Below are 14,775 nucleotides of genomic sequence, written 5' to 3' on the forward strand. Positions count from 1 at the left end.
CTCATGTACTTCTATTTTTCTGAGAATACATATTCAACATAGTTACATACTTGAGGATTAGTCATGCTGCGAATATAGATATGGAAACTAAATAGGAACTATCATGCAATCATACAATCAGACACCTGCTATGCTTCCAGTTAATCAGTGTTATTTTTGCAATACTTTCAATATGAAATCATTATTCATTTTTTTCTACATAGCTGGTCAGTATATCATCATCATCATCATTAACTACAACAACAGCTTTTACAGACTTTTTAAAAATGGAAACATGTAATTTTGATTACCTGTGTAATGCTATTTCTATATATGTTGTTTTATAAAGTAATGAATAAAAAACTAGTCCTTACACCATGAAACTTGCAAATCTTACAAATTCACAATACGAACTTTGAACCCATGTAACCTAAACTGAAGACTGACTTCTATACTGACGCTTATGGACAATGAATTCAATAATCCATTGCTGTATGTCAGAAGTAAGTTCCATTAAGTTCAACAGGACTTACTCAAGTAGCCTAGATGACATTGATTAACATTGCATGGAATACACAGCTAAGTAATAAGAAATAATAGAGAACCAACATCCCTAGGAGGTCATCAATAATGTGAGAAAACATGGCTGGAATTACTTCCCATCAATGGCATAACAATGTACAGCACAGCTAGTTGTTTCAGAACTTGAACTGTCCATTGGACTGTCGATAACACTTTAAGTGTATGAGATACAGTGGTACCTTGGTTTGCATCCGTTTTGGATTACAACCACGTCAAATCTGGAAGTGCGTGTCCCTTTTTTTGGATTACAACCCATTTTTTTGGGAGGCCCCATTGGCGAAAGCGCATCTTGGGTTACAACCTGTTTTGGTTTACAACCAGACATCCAGAACGGATTATGGTTGTAAACCAAGGTACCACTGTATAGAAATACTGTTTGTTCGTAAGGACCTGATTGCCCAGCCTGATACTCCTTCTCAATGCTGGAGTGGATAAAAAGCCATGATTCAATAAAAAGATTTTCATTTTCTGACAACTGTTTTAAAATATCTTAATTCAAAACTAAGGGAGTAATAATCTATGGGTGGCATTACAGGAAACGGATTCAGGAAATGCCATTCTGTATATCAGTGTATCATTCATGGAGCTCATCTAGGCAATTATCTACCTGAGCTCTGGGTTACCAAACTCTGAGCTATGGCCATACTAATCAGCAGCACAAATAACAAGTTTCAGCGATAATACTATTTCATCCATCCCACCACAAAAAGGTCCATGTTTTTTCTACATAAGTAATGTATTTCTCCTAAAAATGGAACACAAAGAAAGGTTATCTTAGTGCATAGGTGTGGGAGTATGCAGTTCTTCAGATATTTGGACCCCCAGCCAGTTAGGGCGGTTTGCATGGCAAAGCAGGAAAGAATAGTAATTATACTGAAGAGTTTTTAAATAGACCTCTGAAGTCTTTGTCCTCGTAATTCCTATCCCTATCTGCTTGTTCACACTTATCAGTGCCTTCCCATCTTCCACTGGGCACCCACTAACCCCCAAAATATACAGTGGTACCTCGGGTTACATACGCTTCAGGTTACAGACGCTTCAGGTTACAGAATACAGAAATATTACCTCGGGTTAAGAACTTTGCTTCAGGATGAGAACAGAAATCGTGCTCCAGCGGCGCAGCGGCAGCAGGAGGCCCCATTAGCTAAAGTGGTGCTTCAGGTTAAGAACAGTTTCAGATTAAGAACGGACCTCCAGAACGAATTAAGTACTTAACCTGAGGTACCACTGTACAGCTCACATACAAAGACATAGAAAACAGAGTGTGGGATTAACTGGATTCCAAGAGGAGGGTTTCACTTCCAGCCAAGCGTGAGGGGATGTTACGAACTATGCTTTTTATATCTTCTGCAATTAATCAAGCTTATGTTTTGTAAAATTGTGTTAATCTTCTATGATCACTACAAGCTTTAAAAAGAAAAAAAATCCAGTTATAGGAGCACTTGCTACAAATTATGTAAGGGGTACTCTAATAAATTATTTTTCATTGAAAAGTCCTCTCCCATCTTTGAATGAGCATGATTAATTAACATAAATAGGGATAATACCTCTACAGCTGAACATATTATAGTGTTATACTATTTCGAGAAATATGTACATGCCCGTATGTATTATTCAGATGTAAATGCAACTGAAACTAGAGAAGTGTTCCCAAGGGAGTGAAAGCAACGCCATTAAAGATGCTGTTCTGAAGGAATTGTCTGAAGCTTGCAATATTTCCAAATGCAACAAGACAAGCACAACAACTAAATGAAGACTAACAGTGGTCAAAGGCCATTATGTGCTTCGCTCCCTTCCATGCCAGCCCACGAAAATGAAAACAAAACAACATCACACATTGCACAGAAAATAGTGCTAGCTAAAACTCAAAATTAAATGCAACTAGAGCAAGGGCAAACTATGCAGAATTAATTATACCGTATTAAGAAGCAGAAGTTAACATGGATATTATAGTCACATCCACACCATGCACTGAAAGCATATCTTAAGATTCCTGCTCTGTGACTGCAGTCATGAGATTGCTGTCTATCACATGGCGGTATATGTTTTGACTCCACAGAGTGGGAAGTGACGGAGACAGGATGTTTGTGTTACTGTGTTCCGTGAAGTGGGACTATTGTCCTTTGTTCTTTCTCTTTGCTGTCTGATGCTAGAGAGAGAGGGAACCATGTTGCAGTGTTCCGTGTGTGTTTATATGTAAATAAAGTAGATTAGCCAAAATGCTGAGTTGCTGAGGTCTGTCACGCGAACTGCGCAGACTCTGCAGATCCCTAAGTCTGCCGATGTCTGTTGGCATCAGTCGCTGTGATGTTCGGGCAGAAGAAAGCTTTTGAAGCTCCCGAATGAACGACCAGGAGGGAGAGAACATGCCAGTCGTCCTACTCTCCCAGGGTCCTACTCGAGAGTAGGACGACTCCTGACAGCATATGGCTCCCCCCCCAAAAAATAAAATCCTGCGAACTGTAGTTTGTTAAGGATGCTGGAAATTGTAGCCCGGGGGGGAGTGAACTACAGTTCCCATGATTCTTCTTTTTTGGCGGGGAGCCCATGTGCTTTCATTGCATGGTGTGGATGTGACTTATGGTAAGACATGGAAAACAAAGAATAAATCAATTAGGGAAGGACTGGGGTTTAAAGAAATTTCAAAATGTGCATTAAGGAATGGTCAGATGTAACTCATTTTCTAGTGTGGGCACTGAGTAAACTCTTACAGACCCCAATCTTCTTGAAAGTAACTGGTCTCCAAAATTACGGAGTAAGGAATGGATGCCTACTGTTTATCGAGTGATTCAATAAAGGGGTGGAGTTAGTGATTTTTCAGAGTGGGAGCAAAATTTCTTGAGGTTCAGTGTCGGTGGCAGCAGCTCTGCGGTTTTTTTGGGGTTTTTCGAAGGGGTAGGATAGGACTTCTGCCTTAGTGTCAGTGAACATTTTCTCTGCAGCCACTAGCTGCCATTTCCCCCACCAGAATGATTTCACTTTGTACCACAGCATTTGTGGAAATCGTAGTGGTTGCTAGGAGGTGTTGCCACCACCCTCCCAAAGCTCCTAGAACAGAACTTTTTTACAGAGGAAAGTTATGTTGCTGCCACTACCAGAGAAAACAGCAAAATATAATAGGTTGTCAATTTCTGCTGCTGCTAAGGGAAGGCCTACTGAATATTTTTATTTATTTTTATTTATTTATTTATTTTGCTGCTTCCTAAAAAGAACGTCCCCACCAGAGTGTTTTTTTTGGGGGGGGGGGAATCATTTCCCTTGAATGTTGAGCAGAAAGTTCTCCATTGAGAACTTTAGTTCAGACCTTATTCCTGGTGGTCTCTGGGGTTGTCTTGCAGATTCTCCAACTCCCTGTGTGATTGGGTTGAAGCACTCAATAAGAAGCAGCCAGATATCATGGCTGTAAATGCAGCTTCTGAATAAACCACAGCAGCTTCCTCTCTAATCAATGTATTTAGTATTAGGGTCTAATATATTGAATGGAAAAGCCAAGAGAACAAGGGTGTAAAAACCCTGACGTGTTACTGTTACTTACACTTCCTAGAGTGCTTCTAGAGGCAATTCCAATTGCTTCTCAAAATGTCTACCTAAATTAGTTGAAAGGCTATCGTTTTGTAGTAACAAGAAAATTTAATTAAGCCTTGTGCTTGACGTGCTCTTGCAATTATTCCCCTTGGTTCCATTATAATGTATTTTAATACTACAAGATAACACTTGTTTGTGGTAAAAAAAACCCTGAAGAAACGTCTCAGTGTAATTTTAGATTATTCCTCGCTGTGAATATTTGTAATTATTTTTGTCAATTATGCACTTTTTTTGTTCTCCCGCCAACAGAATATTTTTAATCAGTTCATGCAGTGAACAGATTTGAAAGCAACCTTTCCCCTAGGCCCCTTAAGCAAGCTGATTCCTAAGAATATAGAATATTTTCGATGAGATCTACATTTGATCTATACTAAGAGCGATTTTGTTTGACTAATTACACAGACCTTTGGGGATGCAGAAGCACCACCTTCAAATAAAACATCAGCTAACCTTTTGATCTTTGCTAGACATGTGTCTGTGCATGTAGCCGCTGCTAAAGGAATCAAAACGGATTTCTGTGAAGCTGTCTATTATTTCTATTAATTTCTGAATTGCCTTTCACATGAGTCTCAATGTGATCAGGAAACGTAGCATAAAAACAACTGACAACAAAATTAGGTTTAAGATGCAAAATCTTTGTGCAACAAAAATATATCCAGTTTCAATAGTAGTATAATACTATAATAGTAGATACCTGTTGTATCTCATAATTAAGGGACTAGGAACCAGGTGCAGGATGAAATCTTCTCTTAGCACAGTCCCTCAAATTTCCACATCCTACTGAACTTTGCCTTGTCTCTCTATTGCATTAATCATGGTTAATGCTAACCAGAATTTCACCCCAAACTAAGCACTATCGTCTGTATCCATTTTCAATCACTGTTTTCAAATCCCATGCATATAATAATAATAATAATAATAATAATAATAATAATAATAATAATACAGTGGTACCTCGGGTTAAGTACTTAATTCGTTCCGGAGGTCCTTTCTTAACCTGAAACTGTTCTTAACCTGAAGCACCACTTTAGCTGCTGCACCACCGGAGCCCAATTTCTGTTCTTATCCTGAAGCAAAGTTCTTAACCTGAAGCACTATTTCTGGGTTAGCGGAGTGTGTAACCTGAAGCGTATGTAACCCGAGGTACCACTGTAATAAATAATAATATTTTTTTAAAAAAAATAATTTTTATTAACTGGCCAATCACATCAAATTAAATCACATCACATAAATTCCAAATTACAAAGCCAAATTTTTAAATTTTGTTGGGGGAACCCATACTTCAAGATCCAAAGGGGGATTCAGATCATCTTCTTATTACTGCATTAATGTCCAAATCAGTCCCAATCAGTCCAAACAAAATTCATAATTCTATCCAGTCTTATCTTGGTGTTTCCACATCATATCTTGTTCATATAATTTCTATTTTTCCTTTACGATCTCTTCTGTTAGTCTCCTTAAGCTGATAAGCAAAATAATAATCCTGTGTGGATTTCCCGTTCCTCCACTAAGTCCAGATGGTTTCCATATATCTCCTTCGTAGATAACATCGCTCTTTCCATCATAAATTTGGCATTTGTCGCTCTTAAGTCCCACCGAGAAGTTGATCCACGATATGTAAACAACTCTATTTCTCTCTTTCTCCTCCCAGACCCAAGAGCTCCAACAATGCCTCCCAAAATGGCGACGGCATTTTTAACTGCGTCATTTCAAAACTCTTAGCTTTCCAGCTTCATCTTGAAACATTGCTTTGTTTCGAAAGTTTATCTCCACACAGCCTTAAATCCACAGCTTAAGTCCTTAGTTTCTGACTCATTAGGGGAGGGGATTCTTGTTAAATCACATAATGAAAGGCAGGTTCCCCCCCCTCAAGTCATACCGTATCTTGACATATCTTCTCATATTTTATTCTTGTCTTGTTATCAGAGATCTCTTTTGTCAGCAGTCTTTACTCCCCTTTTTCCTTGAAGCATGTGCAATTTATCTCGTCCAAATTGTTTTTTTTTGAAGATGCTTGCAACTAGCGGCGCGAATCAGGGACGGCGTCCAGGAGTGCTGGAATCCCACAGGAGGGCTTTGTGCCTAGTGCCCCCAGCCCCACAAATTCGGGGGTGGTATAGGGCACAGCAGGCAAGGGCCGTCCCCCCCACAATCCTGGGGGGGTTAAGGAGGCTAATTACCCCCATCATAGCCTCCAAATTACCTCGTGTGGGTCGGAGAGATGTTATTGTCAGCCATCTTCCAATGCGCCACCTAGTGGCCCCCCATAATAAATAATAATAATAATAATAATTTATTATTTATACCTCACCTATCTGGCTGGATTTCCCCAGCCACTCTGGGTGGCTTCCTGCAAAATATTAAAATACAATAGTCTGTCAAACATTAAAAGCTTCCCTAAAGAGGGCTGCCTTCAGATGTCTTCCCACCTCTGTCATCTTCCACTGACCTATTGGCAGTGTCAGCACTAACTGTCCCTCCGACATTGTCCTCTACTCCAGGCATGTCCAACTCCCAAGAGACTGTGAGCAGTATAAAAGTATATACTTTTATTAAAAAAAACTGACAGTGTTCTATGCACTGTCATTGGAGAGAGGAGGAGCATACATGGGGTGGGTGGATTGCCCAGAGTTATTGAGGGTTTTTTTTTTTTTTAGGAGGGTAGTGCCCAGGGTTGTTGAGCACTTTTGGGGGGAGGATTGCACACAGTCTTTTAGCTTTTTCCTTGTAACTTTTTGTACACGGTAAGGATCCCATGATCTACCAGGAGCAGCTAGGGATCTAATGGTACCTCGCGATCTATTGGTTGGACATCCCTGCTCTACTCCATCAAGCAGCTGCTACAATCTCCGAAACTCTACTCCAGAAGAGCAGCAGGGCTGCAGGAATAGTGAAGAGTTTGGATTTGATATCCCGCTTTATCACTACCCTAGGGAGTCTCAAAGCGGCTAACATTCTCCTTTCCCTTCCTCCCCCACAACAAACACTCTGAGGTGAGTGAGGCTGAGAGACTTCAAAGAAGTGTGACTGGCCCAAGGTCACCCAGCAGCTGCATGTGGAGGAGCGGAGACACAAACCCGGTTCACCAGATTAGGAGTCTACCGCTCTTAACCATTACACCACACCGGTTCTCACCACACCAGTAGGTCTTGAACTGTTGAGACCATCTCTGCTTTAAGAGGAAACCCCTGGTGCCTTTGGTGTTGTGTGGAGTTCATCATTTCAACAGCGGATGCAACTAGGCGGGGAAGAGAGATGCAAATGAACTCTAGATGTGTTTTAGTGCAGTCCTTGCTGGATTTTTCCGCAACTGCACTGATGCCACAAACTGACTCCACGTGAAAGGAAACCTTCTCACAGCATGCAACTCTTTTGGGAGGGTCACACTGGCAATAGATATTAGCAGTGGAAGGGGTGATTACAATGAATCCTCCCAAGAACAGAGGCAGTCTAGCTATCCATGTTGGAGCTAGAATGTGGGGAGAATTTCCAAGGTAATATTTGGCTGTTGAAGGCAACATTCGGCCGAATTCCCAAGGAAACCTCCATGCCCTGTTTGTCCAGGCAGATAAGGAGATGATGTCAGTATGAGGTACTCAAGATATCAGGCAGTCTGATGGGAGCAGGTGAGGGGGGGAAGCTTTCATAAAATTAACCATGGTTTGATAATCTGTGGGACAATTTGTGGTTTGTTTCTGTGAAACTATATATAGCCACTATAACTGTATTAATAGGGTATGATATTTAATTTTCATGGCTGCATTAGATGACTGCCTGCTGAAAGTCCAGCTGATTCTATTTCACTTTTACGTTCATTATTCTAAAAAAAGATCACTAATTGTTTCTTTCAATCGCTCAAAAGTAAAACCCGCTTACGTGTGCGTTCTGTGCAATTTTGACCTTCTCTCTAACTGCCACACAGTTCAGCAGTAAAATGTACTGCTCCACTACTGGAATCCAAAGTTTTTATTTGAATAACATACTTCTGTAGAAATTTCCCAGGCTTCTATTGACAGGCCAGACATTCACAGAGTCAAGCAATCACAAGACAGCTCTATTAACAATCTTGAAGAGGTATGGGATAAATAAATACCTATCACTTTAGAAACAATAATAATAAAATACTGGTGCTTTTCCTTCCCTCCTCAATGCCACTTTATCCTCCATTCTTAATCTTTAATTTCCTATCCCCAAATCCCTTTATAGTGAAATTACTAATCTGCTAATGAGAAACAGCATATTCATCAAAACCAATTAATGTCATATTCTTTGCAGTGATACCTTCTCTCTCTACCCCCTTTCCCTTCAGTTTAATAGGGCTGTTGCTCAAACTCAAATGGATTTTTAATTACATGCACAGAGTTTCATATGAAAGATAGTGCAGACTAAACTAATGGGCAGAGGTGACGACAGCTACCATTTCACCACAATAAAGTCAAATTTGGCCTGTCTTACATTGCAGGAAAAAGACGTTGCAATGTTTCTTGACAGCTGCAGTGATAGGAAACATATTTTGCTTGAATTGCTGAAGGAGCACACGCTAATTCTTCACAAAATATTTTGTCGCTAGCCAAAGAATACTCTTTATGGGGAAAATAAAGCAGGACTCTATAGGCAAGCCAGTGTGCACATTAGATTTAATCTGCTAGGAGCCCTGAGGCTGCCTGCATTCAATGCGAGTCCTACTCAGAGTAGACCCATTGAAAATAATGAGCAAAACTAACTTAGGTCTATTAATTTCAATGGGTCTACTTTGAGTAAAACTTAAGCGACTACAACGCCGGGTTTCAAAATCCCACTCAACCATGAAACTTATTAAGTGGCATTGGAACAAGCTATTGTTTCTCAGTCAAATCACTTCACAAAGTAAAATGGAAAACCACCAAAAGCACATTGAAAGAAGGATTGATAGACAAATGGATAGACTGAACAGTACTCGAAGAGGGAAGCAAGGGAACAGGGATGATTTCAAAGTTGGAATAAAAAAGATGTGGGTAGCCTAGCCTATAGACAATTAAACCCACCCCCAAAAATGATGTATAGCACCCCACCCCAGTCCAAGCAGGGAGCCACTGACCTGCTCTTCTGCATAATCCGCAAATAATGACCAAGCACCATCCTCTTGGGTAATTTGGAACACTCATGTTTTGATTTCACGCCAAACCACTTAGAAGTTAGACTGCAGTCAAGCATTTAACATTTTGTTAAATAAATAAAAACAAATGCGTAGTACTAAATGTATAGTACTACTTTGAACTTATGCTGGATATAAAGATGGTTGAATTGTACGTAATAACTGAACAGGCACAAAAAGACAACTATGGGTGATATTCAACTAAGTTTTACTCTGAGTAGAACCACTGAAATTAATGAACCTGACTAAGGACCATCAATTTCAATAGGACTGAATACCACCCCAGAGTTGTGCATTATGACCATTTATCAGGTAACTGAATACCATACAGTATTTTAAATCAATGGTATCAATTTATTGTTCTTTCCTCCTATCTATCTATCTCAACCATTTGCATACTGCTTCACACGTCAGTCTGTAAGTCAGGTCTGGGGAATCTTTAGCTTACCCCATGGCCAGGCTTGCTAGGGCTGGTGGGAGTTCTAATTCAGCAACAACTGGAGGTCCAAAGGTTCCTCACACCTGCTCTAAGTAAGGTAAAGCTAAAGGTAAAGGGACCCCTGACCATTAGGTTCAGTTGTGACCGACTCTGGGGTTGCGGCGCTCATCTCACTTTATTGGCTTTATTGGTACAGCTCCCGGGTCATGTGGCCAGCATGACTAGGCCGCTTCTGGCAAACCAGAGCAGCGCACGGAAACACTGTTTACCTTCCTGCCAGAGCGGTACCTATTTATCTACTTGCGCTTTGATGTGCTTTCGAACTGCTAGGTTGGCAGGAGCAGGGACTGAGCAACAGGAGCTCACCCCGTCGCAGGGATTCGAACCGCCTACCTTCTGATCGGCAAGTCCTAGGCTCTGTGGTTTAACCCACAGCGCCACCTGCGTCCCTTAAGTGAGGTAGGGTAAGGTTTAAAAAGTTACAATAAAAATAAAATCAGTTATCCATAAGATCAGAAAACATACTTAAAATGCCTGTTGAAATTAAAAATAAAACTTCTCATTAGGTGATGCACATTCAAGAGTGGGGAGGCCTCTCTGATCTCAACAGGGGTTCCACAGAGTTGGGCCCAGAGTACTGAACACATGGCTCCTGGTGGATACAAGCCGTACATCTGGGCCATGAGGGATCCTCTGAAGATCTCAGTGACCGATTGGGGATATAAGGAGTCAGGCACTTAAAGTATCCTGGACCCAAGATGTTAAGAGTCTTGTAAATGTATAATAAATGCAATGTATAATAAATTCACCATTTTAAGGTAAATTCGCATGAACCCTTCCCAGGCAGAAAGTTCAATTGAATTAAATGGGGCTTACTTCTTAGTAGACCTGTATACCATAATCAGTCAAATGAAACTAGTCTGCCTTAATAACTACTGTTATTATTTTATAATTAAAAGATAGAACCTGGATAGAAATTACAATTGATCTCTTTGTCTAAAGTCACAGGCATAGGCAAGGAATAAGATTAGTATTAGTGATGCACTGAATAATTTAGCTGTGTGTAAAACAAATTAGGGCATGTTCCTTTGTTCATAAGATGGATGGTGCAACAAAGAGGTAGGTATTTTAATATCCTGCTTAATGTCAACTTAGAAAATGAGATTCTTCCTTAACCTTTCTGCTTCATTCACAAAGATGGATGGCCACAAGGCCCTACAAAGAAAAGCACACAAATGTTTGAGGAGATGATTCAAAGAGTTGGGGCATCTCTTAGAAGTGGGAATCAAAGAAGTCACAATTTAAAAAAAGGAAAATATGCTTTTTATGCTTTCAACTGAATACCTGAAATGAAATTATATAGAATCACCTACCTACGAGTTATCTATTTTGTGAAAAGGAGTAACCACAGGAAACCATGACGTACATTCTGTTAAGTGGCACTATTATGTAATGCTTAGTTACCTAAAGCATTTTAATTTAATCAGCTCCAAAATGCTTTAACTCTTGAGATGTTATCACTGAAACTGACACATTTGCAATGAGTCCTGTTACATATTATGCAAAATGGCAGAATCACCTGTGTTGAATCACCATTGGCTGTGGATTATGGCGGAAAGTACCGATGCAAGTCCATCAGTCCACTTGATGTACACTGCCAATGTAAGGTTACTTCTATGGAGAAGAAGCAACCAATCCTCCAAGGGGTGGCATTGAATTGGTATTGAGAACAGAATTTCAGTCAGTAGGAAGAAGACAAACATTCATACATCTGATCCTTTCTTTCTTCTTTCTTTTGTTCACACAAAGTCTCTTCCCATACTTCCTGGAGTATATCAACATTCATTGTAGAAAAGAGTCACCAACCTTTTTAGGTAGGTGGGCACATTGGGATTTTTCAGCTAAATAATGTAGATTATGTTCCTGCGCTTAATATGGAGAAACTGCAGAACACTATCCCTCAGAAAACTCATTGAACGTACTGAATGATACATTTTGGCAACATCACAGGATGGTGTGCCAGATCGATATTCTTTTCCAGTAATGAGATTTGCTTTTGTTTGCTGTGTTTGAATCATTAGTGAAATCTTTGCTCCACCATGGCTGCCCAAAAGGCTTTCCAGTCCACAGGATGTCACCATATGGATGCATCTCCAAACAATATGACAACCGAGCCAACCAAAGAGCAGCAACAGCACAAAAAGCCCACAACACCTGTGAAGGGCCTCTTATAACACAGGCTTCCACTAGAAAAAAAACGTATCAAGGCAACCACAGCACAATGACAAACAGCCTTTATAAAGGGACTGATCTAATTATAAAGTTAAATTACAGGGTTCTTGTAAAGAAAACACAATAACAGCAATGAGCCTGGAAGTGGCTAAGTTCCCAACAAAATCATCCCTATTAGCTTCTATTCATGACTTGAATTATGCCTTTTTATCTCTGCACAGCATTCAGCATTTACTTACCATTAAATTTTGAAGCATTGCAACTTTCTGCTGACATTAATTCATTCCCCAAAATAGAAGACTCCAGCCTTTCCTCTGTTAGACATTTAAGCCATTCAGGTGTTTATTTCCTTGTTTCTTTCTTGAACTTTAGAACAGCAAGAAAGCTCAGGAGCAGAGGCATGATGAATGAGAGGCGGTTTTCGAAAAGGCAGAAATGTTGTCACTTAATCTAACAATAAAAGAGCAGCCTCCTACCTTGAAAACAAACATTTCCCGACGAAGAATGGCTAGAGTGTTAAAATTTCCATCGCAGATGTTGGGCTTGGCTCCAGGGTAAGAAGGCTTGTCTCCTGTGGGTGGCCGTGGAGGTTTAGGCCTGTCATTCTTCCGTGGATCTGCTGGAGGGACAGAACGATGTGGGGGCACTGTTGGCAGAGGTCTTGTTGGTGGCGGGAGTTTGTCAGGTGGCCCTTTGGGGGGAAAAAATGATACTAGCAGATTAACGTCTAGGAGACTGCATACTGTTCAGTTGATGATGCCATGAGCTGAATTGCACAGGAGCTGCAAATTAAACCCACACGAAACAAGCAAATTTGCACAGAAAATCTGGCAAACAAAGGGAGCTGGTATCTCAACAGTGGCTTGCTCGTGGCCCTTAAAATTATGGTGTGGCTGAGTTCTACAGCCTTTATCGCCAATCCTACCAATTAATTGGGATGGAAATGTTCAAACAGTAATCTGCAGTTAAAGCTTAAGTTAATTAATCACACTTGAGTAGCTGATTAGAGCTTGCAGCCCTGTAACTTTTTCCGTTTTTCTTTTAAAAAAAATGATTGCTAAACTTCTTAGCAGCAAAGATAAGTCTTAATACACGGTAGCAAAAAATGTCTGCTGCCAGTGTATTTCCTTCTTTACTATAAATTGGGAAATGGACAAACTGGAATTACTTGCTAGCTTCAAGGCCAGACTACTCACACTGAATTAATTAGATCTAATCAACTTCGCATAATTCCGGTCATGCTGAATGTGCATAATTTGGGTTACTGAATTTTTGCTATTTTGATTTGCTGTAAGTTACCAGTAGCTCCAGCTATTTTATACTGCCTTGTTCACTGAAGCCAAATCATACTTAGGGCAACCACTACTCTCCCTGGACAAGAAGTTCTCAAAGAAGAACCTGTGTATAACTGATTCTGAACAGCTGGTGCCTGATTAAAATTGGGATCTAATGTCTAGTCATCACAAATAGTGGCTGAGGAGGCAAACATGTGTTTGGACTGCATCATTCTAGACTGCAGGTTTCACTGAACATCCGTTTCCTCTGCCAAGGAAGCCATCACTGTGGTTTACAAAAGTATGCATGGTGTGAAATAAGTGGAGATAGGCATTTCTCTTCCTCTCTAAGAAAACTGCAATTTGCAGTCATCCACTAAAATTGACTGGCAGTAGATTCAGGGAAGACAAAAACAACGTGTTTCTTCATGCAAAATGTCGTTAAGTTGTGGAATCTCCCACCACAAGGTATTTGCCAAGGACAATAACCCGTGGGTTAGAGCAGGTGTGGCGAACCTTTCGCTCTCCAGACATTGCTGAGCTGAAACGTCAGTCACCACTGACCATTGGCCATGTTTGCTGGGGTTGATGAGAGGGCAATATCTGGAGGGCCAAAGGTTCCCCACACCTGGATTGAAGGATTTCATTTGACAGGTCCATGGATAATCTTTCAATTGTCATGGTGAAATGAAGCCACCAGGTTCAGAGTGCTGGTTGCTAGAAGGCACTTCGTAGTTATGGTGTCATGCCGTGGGGTGGGGGACCAAAGGTGGATTACATTTTTAAACTACTAAAACAAATACAAAATATAAAATGAAGAGTGACAAGAGCCAATGGTATGTGATTCTTGGCCTGGGCTTCCTTACTTCTGCTGGTCAGGGATGCTGGGAGTTCTAGCCCATCTTAAGTCCACTCTGGGTATGACATAGTTGAATACAACCCTAAATCTTATTGACAAAACCTTCATAACAACTATCCTTAACAAGTCACTGATTCAGTCCACAGCTTCTTACCTAAGGAAACCAATGAACCAGTGAACAATATTTAATCTAAACAGTAAAACAAAGGCCATTGTTGATTTTATCACTGTGGCAGCAGAATCAGGTATCTTCTAGGAGACAATATCTGGTTGAAAAATGCTAAATCCAAACTAAAGTTTCCACGTGCTATTTGCTAGTGATGTCATGTTTAACTTCCCAAGGGCAATAAAACTCTTCAAAGTACAGCTTTGATACTGGTATTTAGTATGAAGGCAAAATAACCTTGTCTGGCCCTTCTGTCTAGACTCATGAGGTCATAGAAAACATCTTCTTCTGCTTAACCACACAGGAGAAACCCAACCATTTAATTTCCTCTGTGGAACAGCCTGGATATGATAACACATATGCAACAGAGTGGCATCTACCATGCTGCTCCTATATAATCTTATATCAATGCACCCAGTGCTTAGCACCCAGTTCAACAGTGCACATTGGAGCAAGAGAATATTCCTCTCTGCCTGAATCGGCTTGCAAACTAAAAAAGCCACACACATTTCTCAGAAGAGAAAG

At 40.4% G+C, this 14,775-nt stretch overlaps 1 protein-coding gene across 2 annotated transcripts in view; it reads right to left on the bottom strand.

The window, feature by feature from the left end:
- MMP16 (matrix metallopeptidase 16) overlaps positions 1–14,775 on the bottom strand; it is a 180,010-nt gene that overhangs the window by 53,773 nt on the left and 111,462 nt on the right. For both annotated transcript variants that reach the window (XM_083623336.1, XM_083623335.1), the window contains one exon: positions 12,428–12,642. In XM_083623336.1, the coding sequence (XP_083479462.1) occupies positions 12,428–12,642 (215 nt within the window). The remainder of the gene's footprint in view (positions 1–12,427; positions 12,643–14,775) is intronic.

This window comes from Podarcis filfolensis (genome assembly GCF_964270895.1).
Source record: "Podarcis filfolensis genome assembly, chromosome: 7".
NCBI lineage: Eukaryota > Metazoa > Chordata > Lepidosauria > Squamata > Lacertidae > Podarcis > Podarcis filfolensis.